The 22,414-nt window shown below is 42.4% G+C and overlaps 1 protein-coding gene across 3 annotated transcripts in view; it reads right to left on the bottom strand.

Moving 5' to 3' along the window:
* FABP6 (fatty acid binding protein 6) overlaps positions 1–22,414 on the bottom strand; it is a 45,927-nt gene that overhangs the window by 6,981 nt on the left and 16,532 nt on the right. For 2 of the 3 annotated variants that reach the window (XM_025168701.2, XM_088133598.1), the window contains 3 exons: positions 10,824–10,968; positions 10,648–10,713; positions 6,090–6,202 (listed from right to left, as the gene is read on the bottom strand). In XM_025168701.2, the coding sequence (XP_025024469.1) occupies positions 6,090–6,150 (61 nt within the window). In that variant the 5' untranslated portion in view covers positions 6,151–6,202; positions 10,648–10,713; positions 10,824–10,968. Of the gene's footprint in view, positions 1–6,089; positions 6,207–10,647; positions 10,714–10,823; positions 10,969–22,414 lie in introns of those variants that run through there. The other variant, XM_007420977.4, reaches the window with a different exon arrangement.

The raw sequence follows: 22,414 nt of genomic DNA, 5'->3' as shown, positions 1-22,414 counted from the left end.
AACCATTTGTTAGTATTGTTATTAATCTGTGGTATACCATTTAACATTTTGACTTCTACTGACGCATCTTTCTAGGAATAACTGTCCTCAGATGTTTAGGAGAACCCAAACAGTAAACAAAGCCCCTTTTTTATACATGACTATACGATAGAAACCACATTCTGCCTCTTCTGCATATCCCCAGCCAGTAGGGGCAACATCTGCCAGTCTTATTGCTGCAGCAGGAATGGGGCAGGTCTGGCCACGGGAGTCTTTCTCCATCATCTCTTGCTCCTTCCAGTGCCCTCCCTCCTTCACCCCATTTTGTCGTAACCCAAGCTGAAGAAAGGTTATTTTGCTGGTAGCAAACATAAGCAGTGACAGCATTCATGCAAGACCACTGATTACATTCCATGTACAAAAATAACCTCATTAGTGGCTTCTCATATTTTCTTCTTTCAAGAAGATCTGCTTTTCTGAAGACCCTGTATGACATTCACCCTCCCCATGTAAAAGACGAAAAGTGCTAGGTCAAAATGACCAACAAGTTAGCTGTGAACAAAAGTGCTTTCATGATGTGCTGTAAATACGTCACAAATGCATGGAGTATTTGCTGGAAACAAAACAAGGTTAATTTTACTCCCAAAGAATAGCCTGCAAACAGGATGGTTGAAAGGGAGTTGAATGGTCAGGAATTGCAAACAGTGAAAGCAAGCGACTGAAATGGAGGCCCAGGAGAGAGACGTCACTGTCATCCCTTCACTGAGGGAGGCACTGAGAGGAAGATCCTAGTCCTGCCTTCCTTCTTCACACGTAAAGATGAGGGTCTGCAGACCTTCACTCCTTCCATTAAGGCATGGATAAACCTATTTCCCTCTTGTAAGAAATGACAGTACAATACCCCAGGGATCTCTTCACAAGTGTTCATCCCAATTTACATGGAGTAAACAGATTCTTCTCCAACTTACTGGGAAGTAACAGCCATTTAGCTTACCAAGATATACTATAAAATAAGTCTGTAGTGTGTGTATGTGCTATATGTACTTGTATGTATTTTTGTGCTCAAAAATAGTCTCTGTGTGACAGAATAGTTTGTGTGTGCATACATGCTGAGGGGGGATTGATTTATGTTACAAACAGGGTACCTTATCTGACAGACTATTAATTTCAATCAGTGATCATTAATTTAAGTAATTTTACTGTTCTGGCCTGGTTCTACCTTTTCCGGCATTGTGCACATATACTGTGCGTATACAAGTGAGGTTTATGCAGACATTTGATAATGAGGATTGAGATCTCCTGGACTGGTTTCAGTGGGAATGGGCAACTCCAGGTGGCAATGTGGGGAAGCTGGGTGGTGTACAATATTTCTGTAAGTGTATATAGCCTTTTTTCTGTCTAAGGTTTTGGGGGGAATTGTCTTAAATTCAGGGTTATTTTTCTTGCAGGTATTATGGGTAAGTATCTCTGGGTTTCATTAGTCATACTTAATCAGAGCTTGGAATGTTTCATATAATTGTTAAAAATTAACAGCATTGGGAAAAAGCTGACTCATTTCATTAAAACAATCTAAACTCTCCCTCTACTATAAATAAGAAATTACAGTTACCTTAACCATCTTTTATTGTCATGATTATTATTTTATGACTTTATAATCTCTTCACAAGTTTAGTTTCTCATGCAGAAGAATGGAATTTAACTGTAATACTCTTACCCATAAAACTTTGGTAATTTCTGAAAGTTTACCATCTTTAGAATGGCAGAGATCTTCTGGTAATAAAATACTCTGTTTCCTCAATAGATAGCAACGAACTTGGTACATGATGCCAGATAAATTATCTGGAATGTATAAAGGCATTCCAAATGTATGTTGGAAATGTGAACAACATGAAGGGACATTTTATCATGCTCGGTGGACATTTTAAAAAGCTAAACATTTTAGATTCAAATACACACATTGATACAGAGGATTTTAAAGATTAATCTTCAGTTGAAGCCAGAACTTTTCCTTTTAGGACTGATGGATACACAGTTAAAAAAGAGTTATGGAAGATTATTTCAATATATGATTACTGCCACATCTTTAGATGCACAAAGATTCAGCATTACCCACCAGGGAGGAATGGTTGGTGAAATTGACAGAACTTGCTGAGATGGCCAAACTGACTTCTTTGATTACAGAAAGGTCATTATTGACATTCATCAGTGACTGGAAACCTGTTATGGATGTTTTGCGTAAAAAAGAAAATGATTTTGTGACTTATGGTTTTGATGATTAGAAAGAATAGTTTATAGAAAGAAGGGAATTATGATGTAATCTTAGAGAGAGAGGTTTGATTAGAATTGTATGTACAACTGCCAAGAAGAAAATTGGAAGTCACTTCTATATCTATATCTATATCTATATCTATATCTATATCTATATCTATATCTATATCTATGTTTTCTGTTTTTTTTCTATCTCCTTTTTTTTTGTCTCTTCTCTTCTCTTCTCTTCTCTTCTTTTCCTTTCTTTTCTTTTTTCTTTTTCACATTTACTATATCTTTTTCTTTGAATATATTTCTTATTATATATGTAGAATCTTTTAATAAAGATTTTACATATATAATTAAAGATTATTAAATAAAAGATTTTTTAAATAAAAATTATTTTTAAAAAATAGATATCAATGAATATCTTGTTATGAAAGTGATTTTGGAAGACCAAAATGGACGTAAGTCAAGAACTTTGCATGTTATAGATAGTAGGTGTTGATAACTGATTATGCAGTCTTATGAAAAAACAAATTCCTTCATTCAGGGTTCAAAAGACTGCCTACTTTGGTCTTTTTCTAGACCCTTCCATCCTTGGGGTATCTGCAAGTAGGTTGCTGGGGGAAACAAGCTACAGCTAAGAAAGACACTGAACCCCTTAAGAGTGAGTAAAGTTGCAAAGAGTTTTGTAGTCCTTCAAAAAGCATATCATGGGAAAGCCATTTCATCAGATACACTAAGCCAAGAATGGGTGTCCTGAAGACTCAGATCTGCTTGCATATCCCTTTACCAAACCCCATATCCCTTTCTTGGCATCTGTAAAGCCAAAAGAATTCTCTGCAATTTGTACCATGGGTCATTTTGAGGTGGGAAACACATACAAATACAGATATCTAATTTATTTCCTTATAATTTATTAAACAAGACTTCACACACACCCCAAAAAAACAAGGAAAAATATTTTAAAATCTTGGCTCCATCCATTTCGCATTATTAACCCACCCATTGCTGCCCTTCCAAATATGCAGGCCTGCAGATCCCAGAGTTTGCAACCAACGTGGAAAAAAAGGTACAGCTAAAGATGGCCAGAAGTGGCTAGAACCCTCTATTCCTGCAGAGGGCACCCTGATACTTCAGATGAAACTGATCTGGATGGTGAACCAAAACTGGGCCTGAAAGGACACCAAAGTAAGAATCTGCTCCTTCAAAAGAACACAGACCCATCCCTATTTCTCTGACTGGTCCTTTGCTAACTTCAGCTCTTTTATTTAGATATCACTTCAGGTGGTGGGGGGGGAGTTGCTCATCTCCAGTTCATGGGACACCATCACATCTTTGGAATGGTATGAAAAGAGAAATAATGTAGGTTAACAGCCAAATACTAATGGTATTGCAATCAATCATAGCCCTTTACAACTTCACACAATAGTTTCCTGCAGGGGTTAAAACTATGGCAGACAAAACTGAAGCCAGAATTTTCATAAATAATGGAGCTGAGTAGAAAGATGCTAAGTAAAAGCAAATTTCTGATAGGCAAAGCCTAGCACGATCAACTTTTATCAACTTAAGTCCAGGTGTGCAGATAGATGGTGGGGGAAAGGCCTTATCACAAAGGATGCATGCCAAGTTGCTTGGTTATGTATTTATTATCCAGGGGGTGAACAAAAAGGACAAGAATATCCGGTTTGCATGAAGGATCCACAGGAGGTAATAGGAGCAGACATTAACAACTGGCTGACCGAGTTCCCTTGTAAAACAAAGGCATGATGCAAAGAGTTAGAGGTGGATCCTGAGAGAGAATGGACTGAGAATGGAGTTTCAGGAATGCAGCAATTTATACTACTCTCCCAGTTTTGTATTTTAAAATGGAAATTTCATGAGAAAGCGGTTCCTCCTCAATCCTCCATTCTGAGACCAGGAAAATAAGTACATTTTACAGGTTTGGGAAGGAGTGTACAAATCACAATTTACTGCTGAACAGTGGCTGAGTTCCACATAGCACTAAACCAGAGGTCCCAGGCTGGGTGCACCATACCCAGAAAGATTTGGGTGCAGCTTTCCAAGATTTCCATATTATGGAGGGAAGTTATTAATATATGACTGCAGGGGAACATATTAGCCATATTTAATTTTAATCACATGTTAATGAAACAAAATCAAGTTCAGTTTATGTCCTTCCCTTTGGCATGCCATTCAAAAGCAAAGTGCAGCTTTTGCCCAGGAAATAATTGTGTCTCTCTGCAAAACCTATCTTTTGTTTCAAGCATGATTTGTTTAATGAACCACTGTGTCAGGGTTCATACATCAAACTAAGCCAAAGCCAACAGCCTGCAGAAGGTATAGATCTATTTTCTGCATGCAGTGCACTATTCAGCTCATTACATCTCCCAAACCCATGGAGGATACACCCATTTCAGTAGAACTTACTGCAAAATTGACATGGCAGGATTATAACCATTAACTTCCAGTGAACAGCTGGAATAATAGTAAGCAAGGGAAAGAGATCAGCCCATAGGGAAAGTGGTCATCAGTAAGTAATAATGGCAGACAAAATACATTTGTCCAATCCAAATTCTCCATCTTTTTTTTTTTTTTTGTCAGCACAGTTTATATGGGTAATTAATTGTTCCGTGAATCCACTTAAATGTTTAAAAATTAAAATGAAAAACAGAATCAATATACACAATTTCATTTCTAGTCATGAGGTACATCTTCCACCAACTTTCCTTTCAGGTTCCAGGCCATACTTTCTTTGCAATTTCTTGTAACTAACAAAAAGGCTCAGTCAGGAAATTCCACAGAGGGGCATTTCTGGCTAAAACCATAACAGATACTGGACCCTGAGGAACAAACTCCAGCATCCCTAGGAGAAAAGTCTTTTTAGTAGGACCAACACAAATGGCACAAATGAATGTGCAGGCTTCCAAGCATTCCAGAATTCTTCATCAGGCAAGATGTTACATAAAGCAGAGGTGGGAAGAAAGTTCAGTCAAGGGTAGTACTGAGTCATTAAATCTGGGGTTCAAAGTCTTCTGGGAGGGAGGCTGTACACTGAATACATTTGTCAGCAGAAGACGTTCTTTGTGTCAGGTTATACTTAGCATTTGGGACAGAGAATAAAAGCAGAGCCTGCCTACCCCCTCAACACCTTCAGATCCAAAAGTATAAAGGCTGTACGTCCAGAGCCAACATACAGAATTCCATAAAGATCATTTTATTTCCAGCTCCAGACCAGAAAAGTGGGCCAAAACGGTACCAAATTAGTGGTACAGAGATTGTGTTTGCATGAATTATCCAATATAGATCTTAGTTAACGAGTCTTAACCCAGGTGCTGCATCTATGGTTAGAGCATCCAAGTTACAATGATCCAAAATGGCAGCTGTTTCAGGATAAGCAATACAGAATCCAGTGTAGAAATCCAATTCAGTGTTATGTTCATCTGGGAGCAACCACTTTTTTTTTTTTAATGCATGTGGAGTTTGCTGTGATCTGTAGTTGTGTTTTGTCCTAAGATGTGCTGGACTGACATCTTTAACTGAAACCTCATTAAAGAGCTGTACATGGTGGAGGTAAAATGGTGCTCTGGGCATGCTTATGGAATCAGTGTGGGGTATGGTTAAGGACTAGGACTGGGGGAGACTCTGGTTCAAGTCAACCAACTTGGTGATTTTGGATCAGTCATTATCTCTCAGCTTAACCTACAGGGTTGTGGTGCGAAAAATTAGAGGATTATATGCCTCTTTGAGCTCCTAAAGTAAAGGCAAGAGTTAAATTTAACAAATAGAAGGTATAAATATATATCTGAGCAAGTTGTGCAAACAACCTCAAAGCTCCAAGAGAATTAGCAGGGACTCACCACTCCCCTGTTGCTCTCCCAGTACTGCCATCCACCAGGGTAACAAAGGGCTCTTCCTCATAGTCCAGGTAAAGCGCTAACTATCAGCCCGTGTTGAGGAATTCAGCTCTGACCTTGAGAAAGGGACGTAAGAGCAAGAATGGTTACTCAGCCTAGGGAAAGGAGAAAGTATGAGAAAGAGGCTCAGAACAGACATACACACCGCTTGATCTTGTTGTCCTCAAAAGGAGGCAGTAAAGGTTTTGGACAGGCTTTCCAGATTCTGTAATATATTCTACTACAGTGAAGTACTGTAACATACCAGGAATCCCTGCAGTGTTTTTTTCTTGACCTGGCTTACCTTGAAGTTCTGACAATACTTGAGCCAACAGAAAAATATGCCAACATAAAACTTGCTGCCTCTACTAGCGATTCCTGTCCTGCTACAGGCAGGATACAAATGATACTGTTCTTATTTATGATGTAAAAGACAATATTAAGGGCAGGGGTTGTTGCTTTCCCTGGCTTTAATTATCTCCACCCCACCATACATCACCAGCCAGTGGGAAAACACCCACCAATCACTCTCAACCTCGGATGGGGACAGGGATGCGGATGGGTGAATTTCAATGGATGACTAAATCCAACTGGTCTGTTAAAACTTACACAATTATTCTGTGCAGATGCAAAGGAAGACCACCTTGGATACTGGTTTAGTGCTATTCTGAAACAGAGCTAAACCTACATGCAACAGAACATCAGCTGACAGAGTCAGGATTCCTTTGAATATAGATTAGTACTATTTCAGAAGAGCCTTAAACCATGTTTCTGTAATATAGGGCCAGCCACACAACAGCTGATAGGTGGAAGGGAAGTTGTGGAGAGAAAGACATTCTCTATATCTTGCTTCATTATGCACACACAAACGCAGATGCATCCCCAGCACTTCTGATCAGCTGCTCAACAGGCTGATTCCAGTCTCTGAGCTGGAGATTAATTTAAATACCAATTTGTATGGGGGACAGGTGGTTTGAAAGGAACAGACTCTTCTGCTCCCCAAAGCAAAATGGCCCTGGACAATAGTGCCCAGAAACTAGAGAAGACCATGCCCGCTCCATCCTGAAGAGGGCAACGGGTGCTGGACTAATCCCACCTGACTGTAGGTGAAGCATGTCAGGATACTTTGCCTGCAAAACTGCCACACCAGAATAGTTACAGACAACTTTACATTGCCTCAGGTATAAGCTGAGGATGAGATGAAGGCATATCATGAGGACACAGCAGTAAAAAGAGGTTGCTAAGACATATTCCTACTGTCATTAGTACAAGTGACGAAAGGCCCTAAGGCAGTATCCTTCCAATTCTAGATTTGCATTCAGCTTGCCTTTAGTATTATTGAAGACTGTGAAGTAATTCCAAAATTGTATCTCCTAGCCTTTCCTGTTCTACTCAGCTCTAGGTGTCTTCAGTTTCCACAGTTCCCAGCCAGCATGCCCAATTCCAGTCCTGTTTGGAAATTACAACAGTTGTAGTCCAATCCATCTGGAAGGGAAGTGTGGGGAAGGAGCCTATATATGTCCAACACTGATGTATTTACTGAGCAATTAAAATAAGTGTATGCCATATGAGATGGTGCCATCTGGTGGGAAATACCAAGAACTGAATTGTCAACATTTGAAAAAGAGGCTTTATCCCTTAAGAAAATTGGGGAAAAGCCGTGACAAATCACCTTGAAGCTACATTGCATGTGCAAAACAGATGGGCATGATGCCTGAAGAAGTAGGGTAGCGTGGCTTCCCATTCTTCTGGAAAGGCTCATCATGGGGGAAATAAAGCCTCCAGGACGTGATCTCCCTTATGCAAGCCACAGATTCTTGGTCACATGTCTAGCCCTTCCCTCAGATGGATTGCAGGAGCTTACCCCAAGTGCGCCTGGCTTGCGAAGCCTTTTGCATGGCCCTCTTGGCGGGTGAAAGCAAGATTACAACTGTGTCTTCCATCACTGTCATAACAGTGTGGCGCATCCATTAGGGAGACTAAAGACACACTGGCAACGCTGACAGCACATCTGCCAGTTGCACAGAAAAATGTAGTTGCTATGATGAATGCTTGGGCAGTTCTGCACAACATTTGTGAGACACAGAGCACTGCACCGAGCTGCAGTCTTCGAGGGTAAGATTATGTTATCATGCAGCATCAGCAAAGCGGCACAGACAGAAACTTGGTGGAGGGCAAGAAGCTTCAGGACGTAATTGCTGATTTCCTGTTTGGCAATCCCCGAAAATATTCTCTCCGTTCATGATAGATGAGAGGAGGCTCCTGCTGAAGAGGCAGCCCCCTTTCTGTCACAGGATAAAGGGACTCTGGGTCACAATAGGAAAGGGGAGTCCTAACTGAAAATTTGCAAAATCTCAGCATTTCTTGAGAAGTGGAAAGGCTCCTCGTCTACATGGGGAATATAAACCAGGGCGCGGGAGAAGATGTTTTTGTGGCTGTCTTGTTGCCTTTCCTGGGTCCCAAAATTAAATGAGGAGCTCAAATCTCCGATTCACATTGCAAAAAAGAAAAGACATCAACAAACATTTTTAGCCATTGCTGTAGAACAGGAATTGAGGGACTGCACAAACCTGCATAAAAAGCACTGTGTGTTTCTTCCATGAAGGAGGAGCATGGCTCATGGTTACAGGAAGCCATCAGGGCTGGTAAGGCAACACCCTGAGAGAGGCAAATTCTTCCACGCATTGCTGGCATGACCACACAAGGCCATCAGTCATCCTCTGCGCTATGTGGTCCCAGCTGTGATTGCATCATGGGCCTCCCTCGGAACGGAGTCCCACAGCTGCCACGCTCTCTGCATTCAGTGTCATATGAGGCTTGCCCTTGCCCTCGCAGAAGGTGGGCAGCACAGCATGTCATTAATCTTGAGCACTCCCGTTTCTTGGACAATGTGCATTAGAGCACAAACATAAAAATGGGTGGAGTTCAGTACTTATTTGCACTGAGCGGATCTGAGCATCTCTACTTATTCAGCAATGAGCGGAGAAGTAGTATCAAGCATTCTTCCTTCCACTTTGAGACCCACCAATATGTTTGTGCCATTACTTTGACACGCACACTCCTCATACAGGTAAATGTTTGTACATGCATGTTCATTGGCATAGAGAAATGTACTGTATATGTAATGTTTGTGTCTTACCCCTATGGACATGTATACTGCATGTACACATATACATCTATCTGCACCACAACCACCTCAACCAAGGTCACCCTTCACGTCCCTGGTGGACTGTATTCCACGCTGCAGAAATTTTGCAAATAGTCTCTACAGCAATGTAAAACAGCCTCTCCTGCAGCAAGGTAGGGTGGTGCACATCATTTGGACACAATGCCCAATCCCAAAGATCACAAAAGAATTATACAGGTATTGCTCTGGATTGTTACTGAGACCAGCAAAAGAAATACAAATGGATAACTCTCCTGTGGGTTTTGGAAGGGCATCTGCAACTAATAATGAGGGAATGCAAATAGAGACCTCCATTTGCTGCCAGTAAGTGAGCTATAGACCGCTGATGCTTTACGGCTTTTTGAATTGTGTTGGAGTGGGTGGTTCCTTCCATCTGTGTAGCATTTTGCACACTGACTTTATTTGGTTTTTTTAAACAAAGTTTAGGGGTACGGCTGACTGGAATCTCTGGATGCTGCTCCCTCATGTGCCCTCCAAGTGCAAACTTGGTTGCCACAGGAGACCTGCACTGCTGTCAAGTAGTAGGGACCACCTGGGCTGTTGTTTCAGAAACAGGGAGGGCATGACGGACTTTTTCCAGAAGCTTCATAGAGTTCTTGGTTGTCTTACACATCTCAGAAATCTTCAGATGGCCTGGCACATCATTTCTCTACCCCTTGGTGAATGTGGCTGGTTCTTCTATGAGTGCTGCCTGATACTCTCAACCAATAGCTCAGTGTGGGATATTCTCCTTTTCTTTGTCTGCTCTAATACTAATGTGGATGCCAGAAGCAAAGTGGAAGGCATTGAAACAGCACATGCATGTGGATGGAAAAACTTGGAAGAAGAACATGAGTAAAGACACAACTGAAGATCCCACAAAGGCATGAAAAATGCTAGTTTTCAGCACCTGAAGATACAGATGCATCATAAGCCGATCCAAGTAGTACAGGATGTTGAAACCTTGTGAGCGTTATTCCACCAGTTCAGAAGACGGAAGTTAGACACTCAATACTTTCTGATGTGTTATATGCAGAATAGCAGACAGAGGACTGACTTTTTCCAGCAACAGCAATCCTTTGTGGTTACATGCATCCCATTTTGTTCTGTTATTACCACTTTGCCAGCATACCCTGGGTTAAATCTATCATTTTGTGTTTGTTTGTTTGTTTGTTTGTTTGTTTACATGTTCCAGTTCTGTGTGCATATATCACGTAACAGGCACAGACCTTGACTGGGAAGCTAAACCTTAAGCATACTATGAAACATGTGAAGACAGACTTGGGAAACAGGCCCAAACATGGTTGTGTATCCACTTGGCCTCCATGTCTTGGTCAAGGGCATGTTCTTTCTTACCTTGTTCCCTGCTCTCCACCTCTCTTTCTAGTTCATGTTCCACTTCTGGTTCCTTAACATCTGTCCCTATATAAGAAAAGATGGAGCAGCATCATAAGTATGGCTGGTATACTTAGAATGTTTTGCATCCCCCTCCCAGGACAAGACTGGTTTTGCACCATGGGGCAGGAACTTACTGTCATAATTGTTTGGTGGAACCTGCTGGGCATGATCAAAAACTTTTTCTTGGAATAGCACATCTGCATCCTCTTCCTCTTCCTCCTCCCCAAACTCAGGCACATCCTCTTGCATTTCCTCCAGATAGATCTTACCTTCCACATTCTGTAAAAGTTGGGGAAGAGAAAGATGTTGAATTATGTGCCATGTTTTCATACAATGTACATCAGGAGCCCCCACAAGCTCCCTTCCTTCCTGCAGCCATCAGCAGTGATGTCAAGGTAGTGTGCCCACCTTCAACCTGCCCATTGCTACACCAAGGCCCCCCAAACATATCTCATTTGTCAACATTGCACTCTACTTTCTGGGACCTCCTAACATTTTCTAGCTGAAGCTAGGTGCCTGTGTTTGTAAATATCATAGGCAAACTATTGTAGTAGTAGTAGCATAGTAATATAGCTGTGTATAGAAGCTCCTTTGACTTCCCATAGTTTCCTGCAGCTCTGGGATTTTACCAGGCCTCCTATAAAATTTCTTAATCTGATTCTAGCTGCTTCACTTTTGGGTGGGTGGGGGGATTAGCCAAGGATGGTATGGATGTTCTACTTGCTTTTCCCAAGGCAGGCTTCCATTAAAATGTAGGAAAAGCTTCAGAAAGCCCACCCTTAGGGTAGAACTTTCCTTGGAACAAGTAACTGATGACCATGAGACAGATGATGTCCACTACGCCTTCTGAAGGTACCCATGAAAGAGGAATGAAAAGGAGGGTTTGATTGGTGAAAAGTAGGCATGATACTGACATTAGGCAAACAGACATCAGCCTAAAGCTCCCAACTGCCCAATCTCCAATAGGCATCCATGTATTCCAAGCAAATGGCACCAGCAACCTTGAATCACACAGTGCCAATCTATGTGACAGAATCACAAAGGTTATCACAATCTCATAGCCCTTGTTTAGCTGCAGGTGGCAGTTCAAGGTAGTCTCCACAGTTAATTGCTTGTAGATCATCTAACCCCATCCCATGTGCCAAAATAACCTTGAACGAGGAGCACCAGAGATCATCTGGCTGTGAGCTGTTGCCATCCCTTCCACCAGTTGGACCAAGGGGTTGCTGCATGGCAGGTGTCTAGGTGCCACACTCACATTCCAAATAAGGCAGTGCAATTGTGTTTAATATGGGCACACCACTGGGGAATTTCCATGTTTTAAGTTGTAAACCACAATATGGTTATATTCCAGACACAGGGCCTTTGTTTTAGTCCAGCGCTCCATTGCTGTGTGATGGTATCCATGCTCTTCTGGTTTTTCTGCAATTTTCTCAAAAATGTCTAAATTCCAGTGGCTGAAAGGCAGCTCCCTCTGTATCCCTCTCCCCCAGATTTCCAGAAAAGCAATTGTTTCAGCCCTTTTCCAGTCCTTTCCCGTTGGCATTTTGTTGGCTGCTTTCCTTCTTGGTCATGTTTAGGAAGAAGATTATCTTTGCGAAGGAAGGAAAGAGCACTGACGGCACAAAAAACAGCGAGCACATGAGTGACCAAGGCAGTGAGTGATCACAGAATCTACTTCTGACTTTGTGTCTAGCAGCCAGAAGTAGTTGGTGGGCAACCATGGAAAACACAAGACCCTGAGCAGACGTTTGGCCTGTGAGTGATAACAGCAATCACCACAATGCCTGATGACAAAGCCAGACTGGGGGAAGCAAAATTGTGTTGCCCTATCACTACCAAGGATGGCATGAGAAACTATGTTGTGTTGTGCAAAAAGCCATGGAAACCAGAGCTGCATAAGACTAATCCCAGGAGTACTGACCATTCAAGAGTGACCGTTGTAGCACTCTTATGAGAGTCCACAAAAGTAGTAAAACCAAGAAACCTCTTGGCCACACAAAACCTCTTGTCAGCAGAAACAGTGGAAAACCTGTAATGCACCCACTAGGGACAGAGCTAGCAAGAGACACCTGGCTAAATGTCCCAGTTTAAATCAGCCTTCTGTGTCACATATGACTAGCTGTCAAATACTGACACTAGGATTCAAGAGTATGAAACCCATGATTAAAAAATAAGTCTTGCATTTTTCAAAAGAGCTGTAGACTTATGTATGTTTATAAGCAGCCCGTGGAAGACCTAGGAAGCATGGTACAAAGTGCCAGTCAGGAATTGCATAGGAAATGCCTCTGCAGAAATCAGGTGTCCAGTCTCTCCAGTAGCCCAAGCCAAAATGGCCACAAAGGGCAGTACTCTTCAACCAAAGGGAGGGGATGTGCTTCCAAAGCCTAAAGTAACCAATGGAAGCCGGACAGATTCCATCCTCTGAGCAAGTCAGTCAATCCAGGGTCAATGTGATACACAAAATTCTGCTTATGGCAAAAACTGTGCTAGAAAAACAGGGGAAATGCTAATTTAAAACTAGAATAGCTAAGGATGACTTTAGGCTCCCTCATTTACCAGAGCATGTGAGGACCAATTCTGCTTGTTCCTAAACCCCTTGTCATGCAGGCGGCAGCCACTGTAACTGGAGGGAAACCGGTATTAGTCCACCAGCTGCCTTCACTCAGAACACAATGGAAGATTCAACATCATAGGTAGGGTACTTTGCAAATAGACCCTATTAACTGATGTAGGACTTTACAGGTATGTATGTACAAAGAGTAATTTCTCTAACAGTTTTACATTGAGCACAGTTCTGGCTTTTGAAAAATGGTGTGTGGTTATCTCAAAGCCAAGGCAAGATCAACTATTGTTTACAGGTTCAAGATGCCCACCTTCTGTATCAGCAATAAAAACTAGGAAGACTAGTTGCAAACACTTGCTGTATTAATGGATTGTTTATTGGAAATGAAATCTTTTTAGTGGGAAGTGGCAATGAAGAAGAGAAGTAGCACTCACTGGGGAAATACCATTCAGTGGGGAAATGGCTTGTAAAACAGTAAATAGTGAATAGCAAAGAAAACAAGAAAAGCATTTAGAGAATGCAACCTGGAAGTTACAATCAATGGGAAATGGCAATACAGGCAAAGAGGTGATCATTAGGAAAAGGCCACTCAATAGGGAAACAGCAGTTGAGGGACCAGCAGTGAAAACTTCACAAAGCACTCAATGGGGAAGTAACAGTCAATGGGAAGTGGCAAGGAAGAAGGAAGGAAGTAGCAGTCATGGGGAAGCAGCTTAAAAAAAAAAAAAAAGTGTCAAGGGATCAGCAATAAAAACAAGAAAAACATCCAAAGCACTCAGGGGGGGAGTAAACACCAACACAAGGGAGGAAGGAGCAAATACTGGGGACATACCACTCAATGGGGAATCAGCAGCATTTCTAAAGCAGATACTATACAGCACTGAGGGACTAGCAATCAAATATGAAGAATGTTCAGAAAGCACAATGGGAAAAGAAACAGTCAGTAGAAAATGACAAGGAAGGAGATTAAGGACCTTTGGGGAAATAACCCTTGCTAGGGAAACAGCCATTTAAAAAAAACAGCGTTGAGGGAATAGCAGTGAAAATATGAAAAATGTTCACAAAGCAATCACTGGGGATGTTGCAGTCAGTGGCAACTGGCAATGCAGAGGGGTGGGAACCATTGGGAAAATACCACTCAATGGGGAAATACCCTTTAAAAGAATATAATCCTTTTGAGAGAATGTAATGAAAACAAGAATAGCATTTACAAAGTACTCTGTGGGGGATGTAACAGTCAATGGGAAATGGCAAGGAAGGAGAGATATAGCATTCACTGGGAAAAGAGCATTTAAGCAACACTGAGGGAACCACCCCTGTGGATTAGTGCAGCATTTAGAGAAGAAGGCAGCTCTGTAGGAGCCCTTCTCTTTGCTTGAGAGAGAGAGAGAGAGAGAGAGTGAGTGAACACTTTGAATGGCAGTGTGGGGGGGGGTTGAGGAATATCAGCACAGGCAGATTTAGCTTCAGGAGCCAGGAATTCACAAGGAAAGGAAAGAAAAAGGGAAAGGGGGCCTGAAAAGCAGCCTATATGTAACAAATGAGGGGAGGAGATAGAAAAATATGAAGAACTAGGGAAGGGGATGAGAAGCCAGCTCATAAGTAAAGACCAATAATAGACAAATGGAGGAGGAGGAGGTCCTCAAGGACTGGTATCAGACAAAGCATCAAGTAGATTTTGAAAGGCGGGGAAGGGGGGGATGCCATGCTCACCAGTGCTTTTTGACTGGATCAGCTTAACACATTCCTTGGCTTCTGGAAGCTAAGGTTTTTCTGGAGTTGGGACTCAGACCAGTTCAGAGAGCAGACACTGTTGTCCAGCTCCTCTGTCTGGACTGGACCTGGCTGAGATTCCAGGCTATGAAACCCAACTCAGGCAGGACTGCAATGTTCTTCTGAGGTCTGTGGAGGCAATGTGTGAAGGCCCAGCAGCCTTCTTAGGACTGAAACTGCATGTCAAGCTTAGCAAAAGTCTCTGTCTACTTTGTGGTCATTACTGGCTAGGATCAATCCAGTTTGTTAAGGAAACTAGACCTCAAGTGGTTTAAAAATTGGGTGGGGAGAGGGGGAAGTGCTCAGAGCTAGTTTCTCTTTGGGTGACTTCAGCTATTCATGGAAAGAGATCAAATTGAGGTTTCTTTCTCTGGCTGCCTGGCTGGCTGGCTGGCTGGCCAAAAAGTCAGGGATTTTATACTGTGTCCTGTCTGCTCAAAGGGGCTCCTGAGTCATCCATTCCTTTGGAGCAGGTTCACAAAGATTTTCCTGTCTTGTCTTTAAAAGATGCCCTTCCTCCAGGGTGATCTGCATTGATGATATTTGTAATCCAGTCAAGAGAAAGCTTATGTGCTTCATCTTCCCATAATTTCAGTTTTATCCCTATAGGCAGCACTGGCTAACAGCTGGCCAAAAGGTCACATTTTCAAGCTGGGACAAAGATCTCAGAGCCTTGCTCTGGAGTAACCTCATGCCTCTCACAGCATCTGCTATAGCATGAAGGTTTGCCCTTTTGCATAAGCCTGAAGTGGTGCAGTGTTGGATTTCAGGGGTGAAAGTCTCTCTCAGGACAATCTGAAGGGGAGGCAGGTTGTCATCAAACTGGGGGCTGCCTAACATATAAATTAATAGTTGCACCAAAATGAGAGTTGGGCAGGAAATGAGTATGGTATGTATGTATGTATGTATGTATGTATGTATGTATGTATGTATGTATTTACTCAATTTATGTGGCCACCCATCTCACCATAGCAACTCTGGTGGCTGACAGCAATTAAAACAAAAATACTAATACTAATAAAATAAAATAAAATAAAATAAAATAAAATAAAATATCAAAACCTATAAGAGCAATTGAGGTAAACCAACTCGCTGCAAATGAGCAACTTCATGTGGTCCAACTAGCAGTCTGAACCCCATGCCTGGGAACACATCCAGGTCTTCAAGGATCTGCTAAATATATCACTTACTAAAAGACAGGTAACTCTCACAATGCTTTCTTGAGATGGGCTTACTTTATAAGAACTAACAATAGATTGGTCATCTTTCATTTTCTCTTACCACCCAGCAAAAACATTTCCATTTTGAAAAAGTAAACATTTAAAATAATAGATAAAAATACTGGACTTCACTTAGGCACATGCTACTACTAACAGCTCCCAAGATTATGAATATCCTATTACGCATCACACCAGAAATCACCAGCCAGAGAAAATTAGACCTGCTACTTTAGCCATCTTTGGAAACTAATTCCAGATTTTGTTCCCGACCTTTCCTGCACAAGCCCACTGAAAGTTTGCCCAGCAAACTGGGAGTGAATTTTGAAGATTTCCTGTTTTGTCTGAGAGTCTAATCAGCTTTTTTCTTTTAAATATGCCCCCCCACTCAATTGCTTGCAACTCAGACCCATGGTTGGAGAACTCCTGGGTCATACAAAGCCATGGTTTGTTTTAAGAATAGTTTGCTGAACAACCAAATAAGGTCAGTTAGCAAGAAGTCAGTTTGGGTTGCTACTGAACATGAACATGGGTAACACTGTGAAAACAATATTCAGTGCTCTGCTAAATGAGAAGGACTAAGGAGGCAGTTTCTTCCAGAGGAGGAGGAAGAAACAGCTGGCACTTATGAGATAGCCTCCTTTTTTTTAAAAAAAAACAAGTCTCTGTTGGATGTTTCATTGGGATGACAGCAGTTCTAACTGTGAATGTGTAATTCAGTGGAGACAGATTGCCATGCACCTCTGTGCATTACAGGATGGGTTATGGGAACACCCCACAAAGCAGCTTCCCTAATTTCCACACTGATCAAATGCATTACCTTGCAGTACTCATAACTATGTAAGGCTCAAAGTGTGATGAATAAAGAAATGGGGGGGGAGAGAGAGATGGCTGGAAGAGCAAGAGGAAGTAGAAATAGTTGACAGAATAAAAGAAAGGAGAACGGGTAACATGCAGGGATAGTTAATGGTGGATTGACTAGAAGCACAGAGGAAGAGGAAGCCCTGGGTGGCCTTTGGGAATGAGAAGAGGACAGCAGGGGAACATGGAACATTACTTGGGGTCTGGTGGGCTTTTGACACTGGTTTGCAAATTTTCTGGTATTCTTGTCTCTTCACTGAAAACAAAAATGGAGAGGTATAACAGCAAAGTAGCATGAAACAACATAATTGGCTAACTGGAGGATCTGCAAATGTATTTCTTTGTACCAGAAATGTAACTAAGGTGGGTGCTTCCTTCTGTGTTATCAATCCATTCCTACAGAACAGTAATCCTCCTTTTCTCCCCTTCAGTTGCATGGCTGATTAATAAAAGAGAAGAGAGGCTATCCTCCATGGTCATATGGAGAAATGGGGTCAAAGAAGTGGTTGCTGGTCTGTTTTTATCTAGAATTTTCTGGTTTTATTTTTGCTGTGCTATATGTTTAATGGGAAAATTCAATTAATGTGTGCTGGTAAAAAAGCCAGCATTTAATATTTGCCTGAAACATAAATTACTCCTATCTGCCTCAGTCTTTGTTGATGTTAGGAATAAACTAGCATTGACCTGCTAATTTGAGTATTTATGACCCAATGACCATACAGTATCTGTGTTGAGGAGATGTTACTTGGAACTCCGTCATTTATTATGCAATGGCAATCATGCCTAGAACACAATATGCTATGGTACATAGACGGGGTGTGTGACCTGTGTGCTAATTTGGCAATTACAGCCTTTTCAACCCAAGGTTGGGAAGTGTGAGACAAAGCATATGGGAGGGAATAATATGCCGCATTGAGAGGCTGAAGATGAGAGCTTCACTCAGGGCTATGCAGATCTCAAATCTGCACTCAAGAGTTTGCAGAGAGGAGCTGAGGATAAGGCTTAGGTAAATAAATTACTTTTATTGCAGATGCAAGAAGCCGTAATCATGAAGGAGGTCAGCTACTGTAGAATTATGCCTTCTATTTATAACAGCCTTTGATTTACATTTTCTGTCTCTTACTTCCTGGCTCATTTCTCAGCTATGGATGTGGAGGGCATCTGTACGACATTTTCCTAATAATCTGGTTTGGTCTCAGGATCTTTGCTCCTGCTTGCCAGCTTCAGCCACCACAGAGGAGATTCTCTGGGGAGAGACAACTTTACAGGGATATGGTTTCATTGCAAGTTTGGTGTCATTGGCTTGCTATTTCCTATCAGGCGTAGGAAATAATCTACTGTATCCAGCAGACCGGAAGAGTTTGGGTGAATCTTCTTCTTATCCCCAACACAAGCTACCATTTTCTTAGAGATTCTAGTGTTATCTTCTGTGCTGTACGGCCATGCTTTGGCTTCTTGCTATTCACTACAGCATCATATACCCATCCCACTTCTGCCACCTAGGTATACAAAGTTCTCACTCTGATGCTGTATTATTTTGAATGTATTCAAATTAACCGAATATATCAATCAATGCATTGTCATTTGTGTTGTCTATTGAAGATATGAACTTACGGATTGGCCTGTAATTGTAGTAACACTGAACGGAGTTGAATGGAGTTGGACATTAGAAACTCCTGCTACCCCATCTTGTGCAAAGGCATCACTGCAAGGTTGCAAACTTAGTAAAAAGCCACATGTCCCCGAGTAGGGGGTTGGATCTATATAGGTCTCTGATTCTAAATCACCCAATAAGAAGATGATTTCAGAGCTAAGGTGCAGACCAGAACACTGCAGGAGGGCTACCTCTGGGGATGTTGAAAAGTCCCAGGTTAACATCAGAATAGTACCCTAGAGTTAACTCACTTGTGCTTAGGGCAGTGTTGTTCAAACTTGGCGAGTTTAAGATGGGTGGACTTCAACTCCCAGAATTCCCCAGCCAGCCATGGGGAACTCGCCAAGTTTGAACAACACTGGTTTAGGGTGAACTCTAGGGGAAAAAGGAAATAGTCTAGTCAGAGTATATAACCTGTACTCTTCCAGACAAAGGAAGGGACAGCCCCTTTTATTTTTTTTACAAAGGAAAGGCCAAAAACAAGAGCAGTGAAAGAGATGACTTGGGAGATGGATTTCTTAGAATAAGAGCTACTGCTTTTCTTACTATTACACGTGACAGTTAAAAACCTCAAACACGTGAATATGACTCAAACAAAGCAAAATATTAAAAGCCTAATAAAGCAAAGCAACAAACTAACATGCATTAAAAGAGAAAAAGAAGAAAAACCATTTGAATTATTTTACATAACTACAATTCAGATACAATAATTACATCTATATAAATATTACCATGACTCCATTTCTAAACATTAAACCTTGACCACATGGAATTACACTGTTTAGTAGTTCCTTTCCATCAAAAAGATTCAGTTCAAAGGCTGAAAGTGGACAGATTTCACTGAGGCAGTCTTTAGTGTCTGGTATACAAGCAACTTTCCAGGAACACGGGGTAACCATTCTGGCAACTTTCCAAGCACAACAGGTCCAAAATTAATCCTACATGGACAAATTCCAGATTTTTGAACTATAATTAACAGCACATTAACATCTGTGAATCTGAACTTTCTCCCAGTCAATAAGGAACAACCAGTACAGGTAGTCCTTGTTTAGCAACCACAATCAGGACCAGCAACATGGTCATTAAGTGAAGCAGTTGCTAGGTGAAACCGCAACTGTGCTTATGATCTTACTTCAGCTTTCCTTTGCTTTGCAGACCTGTGAAGGCCATTAATGCAAGGATCGGTCATAAAGTTATTTTTTCATCACCATTGTAACTGCAAATGGTTGCTAAACAAGGCAGTCACTAAATGAGGACTACCTGTAGACGTGATCAAATTATACATGCCTTCAAAAAGAATTGCATCTCTAGCATAAGAAAGACAACCAACCCTTTTTGAACATCCATTGAGGAGTCTAATACCCCACCACCATTTTTTTATTTTATTTTTTGCTGAACTGGGGGGATGGATATTGATTCTCAAGAGTACACAGAGAATGATACCAGAACAAACACCTCATCCCCAAGTCATAGAGGGTGGTGATTCTCAGCAAGCACTCTCTACAGATTGCCTTGGGCAGGTAGATTCTGTTTGGAGCAAATGGTCTCAAAAGAGCCAGGCTCCAAGTCCTTGAATTCCACCTGGTAACAAACCAGCTCCACAATATTGGTGTTTTATGGCAATACTGGGTTCTCGACTTTATTTATTTGTTTGTTTATTTATTTATTTATTAAATGTGTAAGCCACCCATCTCCCTCAACAGGTGACTCTGGGCGGCTCACAATTAAAACAAAACCCACAAACAATTAAAAATAAATACCACATTAATTAATTAAAATTAATTAATCAATTAAAAAGTCAAGCTATAAAGCAAACCCTATACATAAAAACTAAAAACCATTCAAGATGATGGGGGGCAAAATCAATTACCCCACAAACCACTTCCACTTATGCAAGCCCCCATTCGGCCCCCCCAGGCCATCTGACATAGCCAAGATTTCACACTCTTCCTGAAGGCCATGAGAGTGGGGGTACACCACACCTCAGGTGGTAGGTTGTTCCACAAAACAGGGGCCACAGCAGAAAAGGCCCTCTTCCTTGATCCCACCAGTTGAAATTCCTTGACTGGTGGGGTCTGCAACACGCCCCTTCTGCCAGACTGAGTGGGGCGGGCTGAGATAACAGGGGCAAGACAGCTCCTCAGATAACCTGGTCCTGTGCCATGAAAGGCTTTAAATGTGATAACCAGCATGTTGAATTGGACCCAGAAGCAAACCGGCAACCAATGCAGCTCAGGTAACAGCAGTGTTATATGGGCCCCCCAGGGGCATTCAGAACTGTCTGCGCCGCCGCATTCTGCGCCAGCTGTAGCTTACAGATATTCTTCAAGGGTAGAGCGCATTGCAGTAATCCAACCAGGAGGTGACCAGGGTGTAAGTGACCGTGCAGAGGGCCTCCCGATCGAGGAACGGGCATAACTGCCATGCAACACGAAGTTGTGCAAAGGCCCTCCTAGCCACAACTGCCACCTGCTCTTCAAACAGGAGTCATGAGTCCAGGAGGACCCCCAGATTACACACCGGGTCTGTCTGGGCTAGTGCAACCCCATCAAGAACCAAAGATGATAAACTCCTAGATCTTGAGGCTCCCCATATCCACAGCCATTCCATCTTACCAGGGTTCAGTTGAAGCCTGTTGTCCCCCATCCAGGCCCCTACAGCCTCCAGGCACCGCAAAAGGGTAGCCACAGCATCACTTAGGTCACCCGGGATGGAGTTCTATAACTGAGTATCATCAGCATACTGATGATACCTCATCCCATGGTGCCAGATGATCTCGCCCAATGGTTTCATATAGATGTTAAATAGGAGTGGCGAGAACACCGAACCCTGAGGTACCCCACAAAGTAGGGGCCATGGATTGGACCTCTCGCTCCCTATCAACACTGATTGGGTTCGGCCTTGGAGAAAGGAGCTGAACCAGCACAACACTGTGCCACCCAGCCCCAACTCCTGCAGCCGACCCAAAAGGATACCATGGTCAATGGTATCAAAAACTGCCGAGAGGACAAGAAGAGCAAGGATGGGTGCACTACCCCCATCCTGCTCTCACCAGATATCATCCAAAAGTGAGACCAGTGCTGTTTCTGTCCCATAACCGGGCCTGAAACCTGACTGATAGGGGTCCAGATAATCCGTTTCCTCCAGGATCCTCTGAAGCTGCTGTGTGACTACCTTTTCCACCACCTTTCCTAGAAAGGGAAGGTGGGAAACTGGACAAAAATTGTCCAGAAGGGTGGGATCTAGTGATGGTTTCTTGAGGAGGGGGAAGACCAAAGCCTCCTCAAAAGGCTTCTGGAACACTCCCTCCTACAAGGATGAATTGACCACCGCCAGTATCCACCCTAAAGTCACCTCCTTGGTGGCTTTAACCAACCAGGAGGGACAAGGATCCAAAATACAGGTAGTCGTGCTAACAGTCCTGATGACCCTGTCCACTTCCTCAGGGCCAACAGGATCAAACTGTTCCCAGATAACTGGGTAAGACCGCTCCCCAGGCATCTCCACTGGACCCGCCTCACGCTTGGCCTCCAACTGATAACAGATCTGAGCAATTTTATCCATCAGGTGTTCAGCAAATTCCTCTGCACGGCCCTGTAGATAGTCCTCCAAGCCCTCCCTACCCAGGAGGGACCGAGTGACCCTGAACAGGGC

The sequence above is a fragment of the Python bivittatus genome, unplaced genomic scaffold (genome assembly GCF_059951505.1).
Source record: "Python bivittatus isolate LINGU-HERP-01145 unplaced genomic scaffold, Pbiv_v1 ctg000080_np1212, whole genome shotgun sequence".
Taxonomy (NCBI): domain Eukaryota; kingdom Metazoa; phylum Chordata; class Lepidosauria; order Squamata; family Pythonidae; genus Python; species Python bivittatus.
This window is presented reverse-complemented; position numbering and strand designations above follow the sequence as displayed.